The following is a 20,298-nucleotide window of genomic DNA, read 5'->3' on the forward strand; positions in this document are numbered from 1 at the left end:
TGGAATGTAAAGTGGTGCAGCTGCTGTGCAAAAGAGTTTGGCACTTTCTCAAAAAATTGATCCACGTGACAAAAAGTCATATGATCCAGAAATTCTGTCTTCAGGTTTGTACTCAAAGCAGTAGAAACGGTGGACTCAAACAATTGTGCCATAATGTTCATAATTATTTATAATACCCCAAAATTACTTATAATAGCAGTTGGAAACAACTCATGTTAAATCTAAACTTTAATCAACAAATCCACAAATGAATGGATAAGCAAAATGTGATATAATGCATAGAATGGAATATTATTCAGCCGTGAAAAGGAATGGAAATGTGATTCATGCTACAGCATGGATGACCCTTGAAAATATCGTAAGTGAAGTAAGCAAAATACAGAAGGACAAATACTGTATGCTTCCACTTATATGAGGTATCTTAAACAAGCAAATTTATAGAGATGTAAAGCAGATAGAGATTACTAGGGGTGGGGGGGTGTAGGAGGAAATGAGTTACTGTAAGATGGGCATGGATTTTCTGTTAGGGATAATGAAATAAACTAGAAATGGGTGTTGATGGGTGTAGCACAACATTATAAATGTACTTAATATCACTGAATTATATACTTAAAAATGGGTAGTATGGTAAATTGCATTACATATGTATATATACACATATGAATTTTATTAAATATATATATATTCTATGAACATTTCTTTTTCACTTAAGGCATTTTCAGCCTAAGTGAGCATTATGGGAAAAACATGTACCACAAAATAACAAGTGTGTGAAGAAATCCATTTAGTTTTATTTTTCTAAGGAAATGAGTTTTTATTAGGAGCTTTAATAATTGATTTTCATTGGAAAGGAATACTCTGCAAGGATTTAGAATTTCAGCACTTGCACATCGTGGTTTTTCCTCAAACATATGCAGGGGTGTCCAACCTTTTGGTGTCTCTGCACCACATTGAAAGAAGAAGAGTTGTCTTAGGCCACACATTAAATACATTATGGCATATAATCACACACACAAAAAATCTCATAATGTTTTCAGTAAATTTATGATTTTGTGTTGAGCCACATTCACAGCCATCCTGGGCTGCATGTGGCCTGTGGGCTGCAGGTTGGACACCCCTGATAGTGTTAGTTCACGTGAAAAATCATCTATGTTAGGAAATTGAACAAGTTAATTGATAATACATGAAATGCATTTTAGGTTTTAATGTTGAGCTTAGAAATACCTCTCTTCTAGTACGGGTCATTCTCTGCGAGCTATTGCAAACTTTTTTTCTTTTATTCTCTATAGGAGAATGCAGCCTATCCTATGTAAATACATTTGAAATATATTAATTTATAAGTGTTATATTTATCAAATTTGAATTAAAAACATTTTTTGAAGTTTGGAAATGGATAGTGGTGATAGTGGCACAGCATTTTGAATGTACTTAATGCCTCTCAATTGTACACTAAAAATGGTTAATATAGTAAATTTTATATTATGTGTAATTTACCACTTAAAAACAAAACTGTAAATTCAAATCCTTTGATATGAGCTAGAAAAGGTTTACACTCATTTAGCTAAATTAGCTGCTTTAAAATGGTTAATATGGTAAATTTTATATTATGTGTAATTTACCACTTAAAAACAAAACTCTGTAAATTCAAATCCTTTGATATGAGCTAGAAAAGGTTTACACTCATTTAGCTAAATTAGCTGCTTTAAAAATGTGCTCCAAATTGTAGTTTAAGCTGGAATATCTAAATAGAATTGTCAGAAACATGATGTTATGGAAACTGCCATCACTTAGAATTGGATACCATTTTCTGACCTGGCTCTTGGTTCCCCCAACTGCAGTGTGTAATGCATCTTGAAGACCGGTTACAGGAGCTGTACTTCAAGAGCAAAATGCTGTCTGAGTACCTGAGGGGGCAGATGCGTGTTCATGTCAAGGAACTGGGAGTGGTTTTAGGGTATGTTCATGGTTTCTTTTCTGGCTTTGCTCTCACATTGTTCTATTCCTCAGAATAGAAAGGCCTTTTAAAGTGCCTTTTACTGTTAGAAGCTGGACACTGTTACCATCTGGGTTGCCCTGTACCATATAAGAGCAGAGCCCCATCTTACGCTATCTGCAACTCATTGTCCCCTGTGCCATTACGGTAAGTTGAGAATATAGTCAGATAACAGTGAATTAAATCTAGCCCTGACTGGGTGTCTCAGCCGGTTGGAGCATTGTCCCATACACCAAAAAGGTTGGAGTTTGATTCCCGGTCAGGGCACATACCTAGGTTGGCAGTTCCATCCCTGGTTAGGGTGCATATGAGAGGCAAAACTGATTGAGGTTTCTCTTTATCCCTTCCCCCCCTTACCACCCCTCCCAAAACGAATAAATACATCCTCAGGTAAGGATTAACAAAATGAATTTAAATTTTTGTCTTAGAAAAAAATACGTAGTATTCATTTTTTTCTTACAAATATGTAGAAAGCTCATTCTCAGCTTCCTCCCCGCTACCCTCATGAGCTGATTAAAAACACTGGATGATAGTACATTATCTACATATTATTCCTCCTTCCCCATTATCCATATGTTTGTCTACTCTGCAGTTACTCTTAGGGAAAAGACAGTTCTCTAAAATGCTAATTGAAGGTGGAACAGATAATTGATGGAAGGTATAGTATAGCCCTTTTCTCTATCCTATGGCCACTTTCCTTATTTTTTGTGGCCATTGTGTTTGTGTGGTGTGTGTCTGTGTGTGTAAATTATTTCATGAAATGCTATTTGAATAAATTACAACAAGCTAGAACTTTGTACAATTCAGTTTTTAAAAAAAATATTTATTTTTAGAGCAAAGGGGAGGGGGAGAGAGAAACATCAATGTGTGGTTGCCTCTTACATGCCCCGTACTTGGGATCTGGCCTGCAATCCAGGCATGTGCCCTGACTGGGAATTGAACCAGTGCCCTTTCAGTTTGCAGGCTGGCACTGATTCCACTGAGTCACACCAGCCAGGGGATAATTCACTTTCTGTGAAGGGAGAAAGAGCCAGCATCAACAAATGGCTAGTGTATGTCAGAAACCAAATTAAATTCTTTGGTTAATGTTATTCCTTACCATCCAGATTGGAAGTAGATTCCCTTTGCATACTGCCTTTATTTATTTATTTATTTATTTATTTATTTATTTAAATTTAAACTAGCTTTTAAAGTAATGTGAATTTAACTGAAGTTTATATTTCATCATGGCATGAAAAATGAAAAGCTTTTCCCCAACTTGCCACCTTCATCCAAACACCGGTAAAGGATTGTTTCTTTGACAGAATTTTTTTAATGCATATGATAAAAAATAGAAATTGAGGCCCTTGCCAGGTAGCTTAGTTGGTTAGAGCATCATCCTGATATGCCAAGTTTGTGGGTTTGATCCACAGTCAAGGCACATATAAAAATTGACCAATGAATGCATAAATAAGTGGGATGACAAATTGATATCACTCTCTCTCTCTCTCCCTTCCTTCCCTCTCTCTCTTCCCTCTTTCCCTCCCTCCCTCTAAAATCAATAAATAAAAAAATAGAAATTGATTTATATATCATCAGGCAGCTTGCCTTTTAATATATCTTAAATGTTTATATGAGCACATACTGACCTACCTCATTATTTTTAATGGTTATATAGCATTCCATTTTATGGTGAAATTTATATAACAGTAAGTTCTCATTTAACATCTTTAATAGAGTCTGCAAATTTAAGTGAAACAACATATAGTGAAACCAGGTTTTCCATGTGCTAATTGATATAAACAAGAATTGAGTTCCTTTGGCGTGTCATTGATGTTAAACGATGTAGAACAAAAGGACGTTATTTGAGGACCCATTGTATTTTCTGATTTTTGCTAATACAAACTAGTGCTAGAATGAATGCAAATCTTTGAAATTTGTAGGATAAATTATTTGAAGTAGAATTTTTGGTTAAAGGGCATGTGTATTAAATTTTTGATAGATAGTGATAGTTATTTTGACATGTAAAAGTAAATACTACCTAAGTAAGTACCTGAATAAATTCTCACAGACAGTGGGAAGCACACTGTTTTTACCAACTTTTTAATCTCTGTCAGGCTATTATCTGAAAAATGAAAACTTATTTTACTTTATTTACTTAGATTTATTTATTCTCTAACCATTAATGAGTTTCCATGAGTGAGTGTTCTACATTTATTGGCCATTTTTCTTTTCCTATAAATTATTTGTGGTAGGATACATTTTTAAGATGCTTCCATTATTTCTTCCGAGTATAGAAACATTTGCATTCAAAACCATGTGGGTGCACACTATTAACCTATTATTATACTACACTGTATTTCCTAGACAATAGTGGGATATTGTAGACAATGTAGTATATTGTATTTCCCACTATCAGTCATGGTCCATCAGCAGGTCAGTGAGATGCTTTCCTACATCCATGGCTTTACCATTGGGTTCCAGATGGCTTTCTTTTTTTAAAAAAAAAAAAAATTGGTTCTGGTTTTTACTTACTGAAACATTTCCAACTGTCATTATCTTCAGCTCTCTTACATTTTTCTTTTGACCAGAGTGGCCTAGGTCCTTGATTGCTGAGGGATAGTGACTTCACAGATAGCAGTCATTGCCTGTAGGACTCATATCTTGGGTACAGGAAGCCTGACTGAGATTTTTTTTTCTTAATTTCAGGATTGAATCCAGTGATCTTCCTCTCCTGGCTGCTGTAGCAAGCACTCACTCTCCATATGTTGCTCAGATACTCCTTTAACCTAAAGGTTGTTTGGTATGTGAAGTAGAAACCAAGGAAGCAGATACAACATACATGTATGGCATTTTTTCCCCCGTTAGATTCCCATCTGAATGTCAGTCACCCGGGTATGCTGCATTGCAGTACATTTTGTGTGATCATTGGATGGCTTTTTCTTTTTGACTGAACTTTTTGGGTGGTGGTAGATTTTTAACCAAGTGAAACTAAAACATAAGTAGTTTTGGAGGAAAGCATTTGAAAAAGCCGAAGTATAACTTGGAAATTTCTATAAAATGAATAACATTGAGGAATCTTATATGATCACTACAGTGTTGCCACAACTCACAAATAGCAACAGATTCTCATGATTAAATAGCTCAGAAATAGTTCATTTTTTTAAATTCTTTATTTCTAAGGTACATAGGTTTACAAAACCTTGATTATTTTTTTTGTTTTGTCAATTAAAATAACTAATTTCTAGATATTTCTCAATATTTTAAACAGCCTGTTAATTATAAGAGACTTAGAAGAATGAGTGTAAATCTGTGTTATCTACCCAAGTGTACATATGTATCTAGTTTTTTAAAAAGAAGAGGTCAAAATACAAGATTGGTAAACATGCCTTTTTAAATATATATATACACACACATATATATATATATATTTTCAACTAGTATTAATTGTATATAATGTTGAAATGTTACTTTCTGGTGATTTTTCTGTTTCACACACCCTTAAATATAAGTAAAGCCAGTTGTTTTTTAAAGGCTGAGGAGTGCAGACCTCCAAATAAGAATACTACTTTATACTCTTTGTTTTGTTTATAAGTATAAGCTAATTCTTATAAATGTTAATATTTACCTGTTTGCACCTAATTTAATAAATTAAAATTAGGATTTAAAATTGCACCAAAGGATTGGCAAAAATAATACTTCTTCAATAGTGCTCAGGTAGCTGAGGCCCTTGATTTTGGTATCAGCCATCCTTGAACCCACAGAAAGTAAATATTTGTTTCACTGCTTCAAAATATTCAATTTACACTAATAGAACTCATTAACTCTTAAAATTATTCTGTTGAAATTCCCATCTTCCAAAAGCTAATTTTGTTTTAAAGATTTCCACTTTTGAATTGTTGTTTTGTATATATTGTACAGTGTTGCTTGTGAGAAAAGCTAATACGGAACCAAACTTTTGTAAGTAATGTAAATAGGTGGGTAGGTAAAGTTTTCAATATGCTCTACTACCTCAGTTTACTTGAATACTACATAATAGTTTATTCTCTACTTATCTGGTCTAAGATACTTTAATTCTAGAAGTGAAGTTCGTTTTTCTTTCATGGACTATTTTTATCATAATTACTTGATTAGTTAAAACACCACTTGCTTATTCTGTTACTAAATATATTTCCTGTATAATACATTCATTTTTGATGTTTCAGTTTTCAGTAATTAAAGACTTCTGTGGTTTAACTCTTTGACCTTTAATTTATAGTATTGGGTCACATTTTGCCTTGCTCTCTGTACTTAAGAGTTCTCCAACCTAGACTAAGAAGAAATGGTGGTTTTATGGAATGTAAACCTGAAATTGGTGTGCCTGCAATCATTTTGGCCTCTGTGTTCTATCTGCTGGTCCCAGTTAGCACCGGAGTCTCCCATGGATGACTTGCTGCCAAAGAGTGTTTATGGATATATTTTCTTTGGCTTGATATTTTTGTTCTATTCATTAATGAAATTCTTCACTATTCTATTGTTTGGAATTCTATGGATCCATCTTTTCGGCAGAATTCAGAATATAGAAAAGTTTGTGCGTCATTGTACATTATTTTTTATTATAGTTCAGAATGATATGTAGCAGGTAGATAAAGTCTGTTTTGCATGTTTTCTTTTTAATCATCAAACAATTCACAGTCCTATCTATTTGAAATCTCTAAGAAATTAACATTTAGAAAATCTAGTCTTCAAAAAATGGATCGCTCATGCTACTGTTATTCTTAAAACTAAGCTTTGCTCAGAAGGGAAGGGCCTGTAGTTCCTTATAGAATCATTAATCCTTATAGGATTCCTGAGTTTTTAATTCCCAGCACTTCTGTAATTTCTACTACCTTCATCATAGTCATTTTTTTCTTACACAAAGCCCATGGAGTAAGTTGCTGCTTTTTTTAAAGGGTGGCCATTGTGATGAATGTGAAAAGTGTTTGGCCTTCAAAATAATTTTCCACCTTCTTACGGTACAGATAAGTGTTACATATTTTTAAAAACCTGTTTGTTGCAATAGGAAGTAAAAAAGGGATCTTTTACATTATAGATTTAAACCTAATTTTTCCTTGTATATAAACTAATTGGTTTGATTTTAAATATTCCTGGCTTTTATTAATGTCTTAATTTTGAGTCTGAAACTGTTAAGTGCAATAAACATACCAGCACAGAATAATTTTGTTCTAATTGGCATACACTGGGGATGATCACTTAAAAAAAAAAAGATTTCATGCATTGCCTGTTTCTGGTAGATGTCTTATGAGATTGTTCTGCTTTCTCTAAGTTATTTAGATGGTGGTATAAATGTACATACTGTTTCTTCTGTATACATTTCTCAAATGTACACCTGTATTATAATAACCTCCCAGTTCTAGGGGAAATTTGTGCAATAAATACACATGTCAATTTGATGGGTGATGTTGGTCTTTCTTTCATGAATTAATAATAAGGTACAGTAACAGAGACTGATGTCTAGATTCTTTTTCCAAATGTGATACTTCTAGTGATATTATCATCTTGTTTATAATGTCCTTTTCTAATCCTAAATTTCTCTTTTGGTAATTTGGTAGAATCTACTTTATGAGGTTTATGAGGTGGTTGTGAGAATCAAGTGAAATAGTGACTGTCAAGAATTTATCTTAATGTGTGGCACATCCTAAATGTTTAATAATTTTTGGCTGGTACTATTACTATGTAATCTGTTCAGCCTCTTCATTATGGCCCTCAGCTGTTAGAATTTAACATACATTCTTATGAATGAAAATGTAATATAAAAATACTAGTATATTCTTAGACATTCGACCTAATGCTTATGATGACAAACTGAAAAATTTTTTTAAATGCTTTTATAAAAATGAACAAAATCACTTAAAACCTAGAAAAAAACATGTAAATGGGTTATAAACATTGTATCCAATACAAACTACTATTGACTTTACAAGTAAACAAAAATTGGCCATTTGATTTTGGTTCTAATCCTGGTTGGTTTATTGGTTTGCATGTGCCTCTGAGCAAGTCTGTTGTCTTCATCTACACTGTAGGAGGTCAGCTCTTCCATCAACCCTTAGTGCCTGCTTTGCAGCAGTGATTCAGCCCTGAGTAGGCTGTTGGGAAGCTGCCTTAGTCAGGGTAGGTTGATGTGGGCAGAGATGCCAGGAGGAAGGGTTAGACCAGGGGCTTTTTGTGGCGCCTGTTCTCATATCATTTTACATGTTACCACTTTTATATTTGACCAAAGAGAGTAAGTACACTGTTTTAAAGCAGGGAGAAAGTGTCAAATATTTGGCAAGTATCCATTAGATATTGCAGAGGTTTATAATAGGTACCTGGGTTTATAAGTGCTGTTTCCTTACAAATTTGAGAAATCTTGAACGTTTCTGAGAAGAATAGAGGAATGATTTTTGCTGATGAGAAACGTAGATAAACTTAGTCTGAGGTGATAGTCTTTCCTATCTGGGTCTATTTTCTCTCTCAGACCAGAATGGTTTCTAACTAGTGTGTGGTGATAAATGTAAAAAATATCTGGGGTTTCTTCTTGTGTCTTTGCCAATGTGGAAGGTAGGGGTGGAATGGCAAGTGGGACCAAACCTGAGCACTGGGGGCTGGAGAATTGTAACTCTGAGTGGGAAGGACTTAGGCAGGTAGATAGTGAGAGGTGGGAGAGTATAGTGCTTCCTATCCATGCTTTGTAGTGCATCCTGTGGACTTGGCCACGTTTACTCTAGATTTAAGATTTGAGACTTCCCTAAAGAAAATATAAGCAGTCCAAAAAAGATTTTTAAAGAATATGTGAGAACTTTGGTGGGGCTTTTGGTCTTCATCAGATTGCAGACAGCTTGTCTGGGTTAACCCTGTCTGATGAGACCTCCTGTAAACCTGTATTTACTCTAAGGAGAGTATTAAGTTGAAAAGGCTTGAGCCTCCTGCCTTTCCATGTGACTGATTCTTAACAAGGAGAGCCCAATACATGTCTTTCTATTCACCTCGGTGTTTAAATTAAGATTACTGATTTTAAAAGGCAGTGTTAGCTAAATTGTCTCAAGAGGAATAACTTTGTTGAGATGTGTAAATATAAGGAAGATTCTATTTCCATAAGAAGTTTGTGAGGGATCAAGCAAAAAAGAAAAAGGACTCAGGGACATGAACAACAGTGTGGTGATTGCGGGTGAGGGGAGAGGTGGAAGAGGGTAAAAGGGAGATAAATGATAATGGACAATACACAATAAAAATAAAATTAAAAAAATTGCGACGCCACTTTATCACATTTGGTCCAGCACTCACAAGTCAGTATCCTTCACTGTGTTGCAGGGGCTGGAATTAAGATGAGTCAGACTAATGCAGAACCTGAGTTAACTTAGTTTTCACACCTGATTGCATGTTAGAAACACTGAGGTAGCTTTTGAAAAATACAAATTCCTAGACCTCACCCTCAGAGATTCTTATTCACTGAAAAAGCTGATCTGGATTGGACCAGGAAATGCTCATGTTTGCACGAATTAGTGACTCAGTCTCCCAACATACTCCAAATCTCAAATTCTTAACTTCATTCCAGGTGCTATTAAATCCAGTGCTTTTTAACCCCATGTTTTTGTTGTTTTGCTGTTATTCCGGAAAGATGGCCACATGATTGTGTGTTTTTAATGAGCATTCAGTTTTGCATAATACAACAGTTGTTCATTCAGACATCTTGCTTTGCCATTGAAGAGCAGTCAAGTGCCTGTCTCTCTAACTGCAAATCCCTCTTAATGAGTCCTTGGGTAGTTCATTTGTTCATTTAGCAATACTGACTGAAGACCTGTTGTGTGGCTAGGCACAGGTCTGGGTGCCAGGGATATGCCAGTAAATAACATAAACTTTGTTTTATATTATCACGGAGTTTATGTATTTCCTGCTGGTGGAGAAGGTAGGCAAGAAATATGCTCTTGATTTGTGGTAAGTATAATGAAAAATAAGGTATGGTAAGGAGTTAAGCCACTTTTAAAAAATATTAAACCATGTTTTTATTTCACCAGAATGTAATAAATTACTTGCAATCAGAACCATCGTTTTTTTTCCTTTCAGATACAAGTTAATGCTGGGTGAATCCTGTCTTGGAGGTTGCCTTTTCCCTGGAAATAGCTATTAGAATGTTCACTGTCTCCTCACTTTCTTCTGCTTATCAGAGCATAATACAGTATAAGATGGTAAAGGACAACTTAGGTTTTGAAAATGTGCATAAATTCACATGTGTATAGTTACCATGTATATTTAAGTTTTTACTGTTGCTGTCTTAATGATAAAGCCTAATAAAGTTATACTTGTATACTGCATTTTCCCTTGTGAAATATTACATACAGCAAAGTGAACAAATACACACTAATGTGACCATCATTTATGTCAAGAAGTTATTTTTAGTAACCCAGAAACTCCCTCTTCCATGTGTCCTATCCTGATCAAAATCCTCCGCTTCTCATTTTTATAACTACCAACCTTTCTTGAGCATCATTTCCTTGCTTCCCCTTCATAGTTCACCTGTTTGTATCACTAAGTGATATACTTTAATATTGCTTGTATTTGAACTTTGTATGTGTAATTATACTCCGTATTTTATTTTGCTGCTTTTTCTCATGTTGGCGAATCATCCATGTGCTATGGATATCCCTATCAGCTACTGAATAGATATACTACAGTTTATCAGTCCTGTTATTGATGGACATTTGGGTTATTTCCAGTTTTTGGCTAACATGAACAAAAGAGCATTTTTGTTCAACTTTTGTAGTGTACATGGGTATTTTTTTAAAGACTTTTTAGAGAGGGGGGCATGGAGGGAGAAAAAGAGGGAGGGAAACATCCATGTGTAAGAGAACCATTGATCAGTTGCTTCTCCCTTGCCCCCAACCAGGGACCTGGCCAGCGACCAGACATGTGCCCTATCCTGGATTCAAATGGCGACCTTTTCGTTTGTGGGAAGTCACCCAGCCCACTGAGCCACACCTGTCAGGAGGGTATTCTTTAGAATATGTATCAAGAAGGGGACTTGTTGTCATAGGATATGTCAAGTTTCAGCTTTACGAGACACGTTTTTCAAAGTGGTTTCCCAATTTATACATAACTGGCAGTTTGTGAGAGTTCCTGTTGCTCCACATCTTCATGAATACTTAAATGTATTTCTGAATAGTAACTAGTGAAAAAAAAATTGGTGTTAAAAACTATCCAATGCTTCAAACTTGAAAATTGCTTTAGAGAAGTCACTTCTCAGAGGTAAAGTAATAGAAATAATACAGTTGTTGGGATTGTGCAGGCATCGTAAGTACTTCATGTGAATTATCTCACAAAATCTTCAGGGAATCGAAAAGCCATAGGTCCTTCACTATTCCTATTTTACAGTTTAAAAAAAAAAGTTCAGAGGTATTAAATAACAGGTATTCAACTAGACACGACCTATTGAAGACAAATTCAGGTTTTGTCCCCAAAGTCCACCGTAACGGCCGTGCTTTATTTCCTTTTCCCTTTTTCAACTATTGATATAGCTCTGGAAACTGATCCATGAAGAATGGAAGGGATAACCTTTATGATTTTAGGCAGATCTTTGAGGGTGTTTTTGTGCACACAAAATGATGAAAATGGGTCTTGCAATTCCTCGTGATCTCTCCACAATAACTTTCTACAATGGCTGGGCCACAAACTGCTCTGGTAAGGTTTTTGTCCAATACTCGAAAAAGAAATGTGCTAAGATTATGTTGTAAACTTCACTTGAGCAAGCCTAACGACCAACGGAAAACAAAACCCTTAACGACATCATTACCAGGTCTCAGAAACGATACGCGTTACAGCTTGGACCCTCTTTTCCCCCTTTTGTTGCTATATGAAATATTTTAATTTTTACTATCTTACTAAAACAATAATATGATAAATCAATTTAGTGAGTTATGGTAATTGATGTAAGATGTACCTACATGTAGTACACAGCCCGTGGGGAGATTAAAATTCAGTGGGAAGGTCATGCCTATGCTCCAAAGTAAATGTTAGTGTAACTAATGCGGCCTGTCTGTGCATTAATGAGATAACTTCCAGAAGGATGGATTCTGGAATTACGTCAATGAGCTTAGGTTGGAAACAGCCTCTTGCAGGTATCTGGCGGCCCCAGAGCGGCCCGTTTTTCTTACCAATGGACCAGTCTGTTAAGAAACATGTAAAATGTGCAAAAGCAGTCATTCTTGAGTCCAGGCAGCCCTAACCCAGCAACCCTGGCTGTAAGGGTAGGACGGAGGGTGGGCTGCCCTGGGCCCTGGTTCCGTGAACGCAGACTGGCTTCGCGAACCAGCGGTAATGGCTGGCAGCAGGCACGGCGGCTGCCCATCCATCCTAGGCCACCAAGCTATGATTTCTCTGCCCTAACCTCAGGACGTCTGTCTTTGATAGGGCAAGTACTTCTTGGCAGGACTCTATTCTACAAGTTTCATTTTATTGAAACACAGAGAAGAGCCTGCATGAACTTGCTAGCCAAACGGCGACTTCGACTTCCGCAATTTCTCCAAGGGCGGGGCGCTGGCGCCGGGCTTGACCACGCCCCGAGCTTCCGGATTTGGGTACAAAACAAACCTCCACCTAAAACGACTTCCCCACGGGTCTGCCCCAACTTGCTGTTTTTGCTCAGTCCTTCACGGCGCGTTTCCTGGCCCTCCACCGGAAGCTGAAGCGGCCGAAACCTCACTTCTGAAACCAATCTAGTGAGAGGGTTTAAGGAGAGGTCTCGCGAAGTGTTTTTAAATCTCACGAAGGGTTCGAAGAGGCCTAACTATACCTCCCCAAGTCTTACGTCACCGCGGAGCCACGCCCTTGGGCGTTCGTTTGCGTGAGCACGCCCGTGCTGCGCATGCGCACTCGCCCTCACCCCCCCCGCCCCTCGACTGGCTTCTCTCTGACCAGTCGCGCGTGGGCTGAGGCCCTGGGCGGGCGTTGCGAAGGCTCGCTTCCTTCAGTCCGGTACCCGCCGCGGGCCGGAGTTCCCTTCCTCGGGGACAAGGAGGTGCAGACCCTCTACCTAGGGTGAATGCACTGTCGCATGTGCTTCTGAGGGTAGGCTGGGGAGCTCGGGGCCGGGGGCCGCGACCATGAACTCACCCGTGGACCCCGGCGCTAGGCAAGCGCTGAAGAAGAAACCGCCGGAGCGGACCCCTGAGGTAAGGTCGGGCGCTTCCCGCTGTCCTGCGAACGGCTTACCTTGTCGGGCTGGAAACTGCGGTGACTGTCCCCTTGCCGGAGATTCACACCTGCTGCGAGACTCTGGGTCCCCGCACCCGGGCCCTTCTCTCGGGCGGGCGACGACCGCCTTACCCGAACTCCGGTCCTTGCCGGTGACTTCCTAGTGTTTTCAGTAAGAAAGCACCATTTACCAAATCCTTGATTTTTCAGGATAAAAGGTGGGTCTTTGAGTTAGATTACCTGTAAGTAGAATGAAAAATGAGGTAGAAATTCTAAGTGAAGTGTATGTAACAGCCATGTTAAGAAATAACTTCTCTTTAAAGGTCTCTGAAATACTGTGCAAGGGCTTAAAAAATATAACTTTCAAAATCGGTTTCAAACTTTGCATCCAGTCAAATGATGAATTCTGATGGAGGATGATGCATATTTAAAGATCAGTTCTGGAAGTACTTTTTCACACTGTCATTGGGAAATTCTTCAGTACTTTGTGCTTGAATCCAAAACTTGCTGTATTGGGTTAGCAGTAATGGCATCAGCTTAAATGATTTTCATTTGACCAAAAGGCTCGTTTTCAGGTACATCATTAAAACCTGTTAACCTTGTATAGTCTTACGGAGTGCTAAGTTTTGGGGGACAGGTTTTCCTTGATTTGGAGAATCCTATAATAAATTGCATGTTTCCTACATCAGAATGCAAAAACAAAAAACAATGTGAGTGGATTGTTGGATGTCCTATGTATAGTTGCAGTAAGTGAAATTAAAAGCTTTGGTTAATTCTTCCTAAATCACTTTTTGAATTTTTCAGATTTTTAGCTTTTTGCCTCGTAGGTCTCAGTAACTTTGGGCTCATGTTTTGTAACATTATTCAAGCCATAATTGTCACTTTGATGGTTAAAACTTCATAGCTCAAGATCGTGATCTTTGCATGGAAACAGGCAAATATTGTCACTGTGTAGAGTCCTTTTTTTGAGACCTGCTTTTAATACTCCCAAGTGTTTTAATTTCCCTGTGATGATTCTTGAAGTAACTGTGAGCTAATTGAAAGCGTTCACCTTGAACAGGTGAACCTGCCATAGCTTTTACATCATTAGAAAGTCATGCAAGGCTTGCAATATATGTTAGTTTACTTTTAAATATTATTTATGGTACATTGACATTTTAATGGGGAAATCCTACTTTTCCTTTAAAACAGAGTTAATCTAGTTTGAAATTGCCTATTTTTGAGCCTTTCTAAACTGTTCACAATGTTGGCCTGTTAAATATTTTTTGTTTTACTGGAACAGCAGCACGGTTCAAGGGAATACTAAACAACTGTCCACAGTGCAGAGACTAGAGCCTTGACATCTTGCTGCATAGCCTGTTAACTGCTTAATTCATTGGAAGTACTTTTGAATGAATGTAGAATTTGGGACACAGAAATATGAATAAAGAGGTAACCTGAATCCTAGTGATAATTTATATGTGATAAGTAATTTGATGAAATTCTCAGTAGTTCATTTCTATTTTCACAAAATCCTTATTTAGTGTACTCTTAAGGGTCGAACATTAATAAATTCACTACATAATTATTTATTGAAAGCTTACCAGTTTAAGGCACTCTTCTGTGGACTAGGATGTACCAGTAAACAAAACACATCTGCCCTAGTGGTGCTTATATTTTAATAGAAGGGGGAGGGGAGAAGGCAGATTAATACAGTAAACAAGTTACATAATATGTTAGCTGATAATTGCTAATTAAAAAAAGCAGGATAAAGGGATTGGAAGCAAGGGGCAACGGCTGGGTTGCAGTTTAAATAAGATGGTCAGTATTCTGGTAGAAAAGACTTTTAATTAAAGGCTTGATGTATATGGGGTTAGCCATGGGGCAGTATGGGGAAAGAGCTTTCTAAGTAGAGAGAATAGTCATTGCCGAGGCCCTAAGATGAGAACATGTCTGGTGCTTTGGAGGCATAGCAAGAAGCTCTGAGTGTAGGAGAGTGAACAAGGGTGAGGATAGCAAGAGGCGATGGTGGTGGGTGGTATAGGATGAGGCATATCATGTAGGACTTTCTGAATCATTGTAAATTCTTTGACTTTTATTTTGCATGAAAGAGGGAACTGCCAAAAGGTTTGAAGCAGAAAAGAGATGTTATACCTTTCAGAGAGTACCCCCGCTGCTTGTACTCTCTCGACCAGGGGTAGAAAGAAGCAGGAACATCAGCGAAGAGCCTATCACATTAAAGCAGGAAGAGATGATTATAGTAACTCAGATGAAGGTGATAGTAATGCAGGTGGTGAGAAGTAATCAGTTGAGGAAGTATTTTGACGGTTTAGCCAGTGTAATTTGCTCACGAGTTAGATATGCACTTTGAGGGAAAGAGAAGAATTAAGCAAGGTTTCAAGGTTTTTGGCCTGAAATAACCAGTGTATTGGAATTACCATCAAAGAGAGTTTGAACTGCCGTCAGATAGATGGGGAAAGCTGCAGAAAGAGTAGGTTTTTGGGGGGTTTTCAGAAATTCAGTTGTGAACATGTCATGTCAGAAATGTCTATTAGAAATGTTGAGGAAGAAGCTTCACATACAAATTTATATTTCTAGAGAGAAGACTTGACCGAGGATAGATGTTTTATAGTCATTAGCATATAGATATTATTTAAAGACAGGAAGCCAGATAAAATTACTAAGGTAGTGAGTGTACATAGAAAATAGAAGGGGGCCAAAGACACTGCTCTGTGGCACTTGAGCAAAGAACGACAATGGAAGCAAACAGCACAGTAGAAGAAAAACAAGGAGAGAGGTGGTGTCCTGGAGACCAAGCAAATCAGTGCGTGATAGAAGGGGACGCGATTCATTCCTTCAGCCTGTTGTTCCTTGAATACCTACCAGGTGCAAAGAATTCTAGGGGAAAAAATACAAATAAGAATCAGTGTCATAAAATCTTGAAATCAGATGTTTGTATCATATCATTAAATGAGTAAAGACTCTTCTGTTTGTTTCTAGGACAAAATGAATGGTTCTTTTATTTTGAACCATCTGTTGTCCTTATGTGAAACTATCAGCTCAAGCATAATCCTTGCAAGCCAGACACTGAACGTGGAAACGTGTTCTAAAGTATGCCATTTAGAACTGCGTTCTAACACAGTCTTTATTTTTCTGGGCATTTCTCCTGCTTTGTAGCTTCAGCCTCCACAGTACATTGCCTTTCTTGAGTTAGTTCTTTGATTTCCTTTCTCTTCGCAAAGATTTTTTTTAGTGAACAATTTTAGACTTAAATACTTTGTGGGAAGCCTAAGGCTCTAAAACAACAAAAGCTGTTAAGGTATTCATTTTCAAAATTGAGACCTTGAATTTCACTGTTTCTCAACTCAATCAGTAGTCAACACGGTTGTCCTTCAGAGTGAGCTCCTTCTCTCTCTCTCATGGTTTAGTTCCCTTTCTGAGTGCTTAATACCATGTTTTGGACATATTCAATGACCAATGAATATATTAAGCAAAACAAAATTTAGAATTAATTTTGTAAACTACTGATGTTAAAAAAGATGCTATTTACTGTTCATTAGAACTGCTGATTTTGTACATCTGGGTAGTCTCACTCAGCCACTTGGCTTCAGTTAATTTTTATAGGCTGACACCTGGGACTATATAGTTCCTCTTACCCCTGCTCATGTGTTTCAGATCCACATACCTCACCATTAAATTGTCTCTAGATTCTTCCATCACTAGTTCTAAATAGAAGTCATCATTATTCCCCCTCAACATTCTGCTGGTGACTGCCCCAGTTGCTCAATCAAAAAAACTGTGTTTTTACTCTGGATTCCTCATGCTATCTTCCTCACTCTGTCCAACTGGCCACTAAACTTGGTTGATTTAATATCGCAAATCTCTTTCTACCTCTGTTTTCCCAGCTCTACTACCCTAGATCAGGCTCTTTTATCACTTTACCCCTGAATTTTTTGCTTGAGTCATTTATTGTCATTGCTAAAGTGGCCTTTCTAATACTTATGTTCTACTCTTGCTCAGAATTTAATTATTCCCCGCTGCCTAATAAGTTAGCAATATAAGTTATCATATAAATCATTTTGGGGAATAAAAGAGGTACTATTAATATTTATGCCATTGATAGAATAACAAGTTAAAAAGGGACTTGTAAAAGGGAAAAGCTTACCTCACCCAGATGATAACATTGTTATCTATTCGTTTAACAAATGTTATGTCACACAAAATAAAAGCCAAGGTTATAGAAAGAAATTGGACATGGTCCCTGTTCTTCAGTAACTTTAGGAGACAGGCATAAAACATCAGTAAAATGTTAAGGTTACCAGTAAGGAAGGTGTGGATAGTGCACTTTGCAACTGCAAGTGGAGAGAGGAAAGGTGTCTTGGAGAAGCTTTACATTGATCTGTAAATATCCTGAAGAGCTGGATGATACCCAGAGTGCAGGAAGCAGCAGGCGCAAAGGCACTAATGGTGACAAGCCAGGGACGTTTGTAGAAAGAAAAGGCAGTGGGGGTGATGTCATCCCCAAAGGGACAAAAACTGGGTTTTTTGGGAGGTGAGTGAAAAAAAATCTTAGATATTCCTGTGGTTTGTGGCCCTCTAAAACTAACCTCTACCTGACAAAATCTTATTCCTTATATTTGATTGGGGGTGGGCAACAACTGGGGGGAAATATCTAAAAATGCTCTTCATAAGGGTTGTGATAATGACAAAAGGTTGCAAAACACCGGCTCATGTACGAGGTGGTGGTGGGCGGAGTATGGTATTGGATGTTAGATGTTGAAGCTGGATGTACTTGCACAGTTCCATCATTTCAGGGATTTGGACTCGATTTTGTAAATAAAGGAGCTCCTTTGGAGGGGTTAAAGCCTAGAGATAAGAGCAGTTTTACAAAGATTGCTCTATGGACATTGTTAAAAATATATGGACTATACTAGAGGCAGGGAGACTTTATAGGCAAGTTGAACATAGAACATTTTGTCTAAACTGGGATACTCCTCTGTGTGAAAGGTAACACTATTAATGATTACATCAGGATAAGAGGGGAACCAGGAGATACGGTCCTGGTTATAGAAGACAAATGCAGTAGTTCAGGTACCATATGAGGTCACAGCATATGAGATAGTGAGAGGGACTGACAGGAATGGGGGTATCTGCTTTCCACCAGACTTTTTTTTTTTTTTTTAACTCTGAAATTGTGTTACACATACCCTATGAATTTTCTCAGATATATTCAACTACCATCCAAATCATGATAGAGATATATAATATATATTGCCAGCACTCCAAAAACTACCTGCTTATTTCCTCCCAATCAATACCTTTTCCCAAAAGAAACTATTATTCTGACATGTTACACCATAAATATGTTCTGCCTGCTTTTGAACATCATTTGAGTGGAATCACAGTGTATATGTTACTGGCAACCAGGAGGACCATGAAGCTTCTTCCCTCCCTCCCTCCCCCTCCCTCCCTCCCTCCCTCCCTTCCTTCTTTCTTTCTTTCCTAGTGGACTTTGAATCTGCTTTATATCCTGACTCACCCTTTCAACTGAGCTTTTGGATTGTCTCCCTCACTCTGTTGAAGCCTACTCTTGGGTACCTGCCTCTCAGCCCCAGAGATGCTGCAGTTCGGCCAAGATAAAACCCTGTCCTTATGCTCCTCCAAGCCTGTGCAATAGCATTGGGACAAGTCTTGCAAAACCTTCCCATCTTTTGCTTGGGATCAGGCTTGGACTGGGCACAAACAGTTTAGATTTGTGATTTGGGTCATTGTACGTGTAAGAGTACATTATTAAGGAGCAGAGGAGCAGAATTAGGGTGAGAATTCAGTTTTGGAAGGGAGTTGAAACTTCCTGCAGGGGACACAGAGAGATGTTCCGTAAGCATTTGGAGCTTCAGATCAAACCAGGTTATGGATCTGAGTTGGTCCTAGAGTCTACAGCATATGGGTTATAGGTGATGTCATGGGGTTGGTAGGAATGCCCAGGGTGAAAAGCAGAGTGAGAATAGGAAAGTCCCTTTGTGTGCTTTAACACTCAAGGGATGGGGGAAGGAAAAGAACAGTGCAAAAGAGAATTAAAAGAAATTGTTATAGAGGTAGGAGGAAAACAGAAAAGTGCTGTTATAGGAGCACTTTTCAAAGAGAAGTCCCTGATCATTAATGTCAGACACTCTTAAGAGTTCAAGAAAAATGAGAACTGATAAATTATTTGGATTGCTTCCGTCAGAATGGTTTCAGTGGGCTGATAAATAAGGAGCCAAATTACAGTGGATTGAAGAGAGAATAAGACCCAGGAAAGTGAAGACAGCAAGTGTGCTGTGCTGTTTATCAGTTTATCTCTGATGGGAAAAGGGGAAAGATAAGTCCTCTGTGGTCTTCTGCCTGGTACTTGAGACTTATCCCCTACCCCCCAAACCCATGCATTTTAACTGCTTATATTCTAACCCAGTATTTCTCAGTCTAAGCTATATGTATTTCTCAACCTAGGTGATTTTTTTTTTAATGCCCAGGCTTACCCTTTGTTTGTTTTTTGTTTTTTTTGTTTTTGAATTAGAACACTCTGAAATGAAGTCCTAAGCACTGGTATTTATAGAAATTTCCGTAAGTCCAATATATAGAGAGAGGTGAGACGCATTGTCCATTGTGCCATATTTTCCTGTCTCTGTGCTGTACATAGGATGAGAAAGTATGTTTACAGCCCTTGAATTTTGCATTTGGACCATAAATCTGGGCTTTAGCACTGAGAATTTGAGTGATGCTAAGCAAGTTACCTAACTTCTCTGAGGCAGAGTAACTTTGGGGATTGTCGTGTGGACTAAATGAGATAATATAGATAAAATATTTAGCAGAGTGCCTGTCATAATGAACGTTCAGTAAGTGGTAGACATACATATTAGCTTGCTATTTCTTCTGGCTTGGGAAATTCAGATTCCTCACTGAAATCTCAGTGCTCATCTGCAAAATTGTGCATCCTTCCTGACTCACATCTCTACTCCACACCTTGTGTTCCCAGGATACTTTCACCTTCCTCTGCCATGGTGGTTACTAGGTTGTGCTGTGGTCACGTGCATGTTTGTCTCTGGCTGGACTGTAAACCCCTTGAGGATAGTGACTCTGTCCCAGTTCCCATCGTGCAATACTTG

The 20,298-nt window shown here is 37.8% G+C and overlaps 2 protein-coding genes across 4 annotated transcripts in view; both read left to right on the forward strand.

Moving 5' to 3' along the window:
- FNIP1 (folliculin interacting protein 1) overlaps positions 1 to 7,426 on the forward strand; it is a 113,770-nt gene extending 106,344 nt beyond the window's left edge. For both annotated transcript variants that reach the window (XM_054568503.1, XM_054568504.1), the window contains 2 exons: positions 1,839 to 1,954; positions 4,682 to 7,426. In XM_054568503.1, the coding sequence (XP_054424478.1) occupies positions 1,839 to 1,954; positions 4,682 to 4,760 (195 nt within the window). In that variant the 3' untranslated portion in view covers positions 4,761 to 7,426. The remainder of the gene's footprint in view (positions 1 to 1,838; positions 1,955 to 4,681) is intronic.
- A 5,479-nt stretch (positions 7,427 to 12,905) lies between these two features.
- RAPGEF6 (Rap guanine nucleotide exchange factor 6) overlaps positions 12,906 to 20,298 on the forward strand; it is a 183,540-nt gene continuing 176,147 nt past the window's right edge. For both annotated transcript variants that reach the window (XM_054568500.1, XM_054568502.1), the window contains exon 1: positions 12,906 to 13,155. In XM_054568500.1, the coding sequence (XP_054424475.1) occupies positions 13,087 to 13,155 (69 nt within the window). In that variant the 5' untranslated portion in view covers positions 12,906 to 13,086. The remainder of the gene's footprint in view (positions 13,156 to 20,298) is intronic.

This window comes from Pteronotus mesoamericanus, unplaced genomic scaffold (assembly GCF_021234165.1).
Source record: "Pteronotus mesoamericanus isolate MK-2021 breed Mesoamerican mustached bat unplaced genomic scaffold, CSHL_Meso_final contig_2, whole genome shotgun sequence".
In the NCBI taxonomy this organism is placed as follows: Eukaryota; Metazoa; Chordata; class Mammalia; order Chiroptera; family Mormoopidae; genus Pteronotus; species Pteronotus mesoamericanus.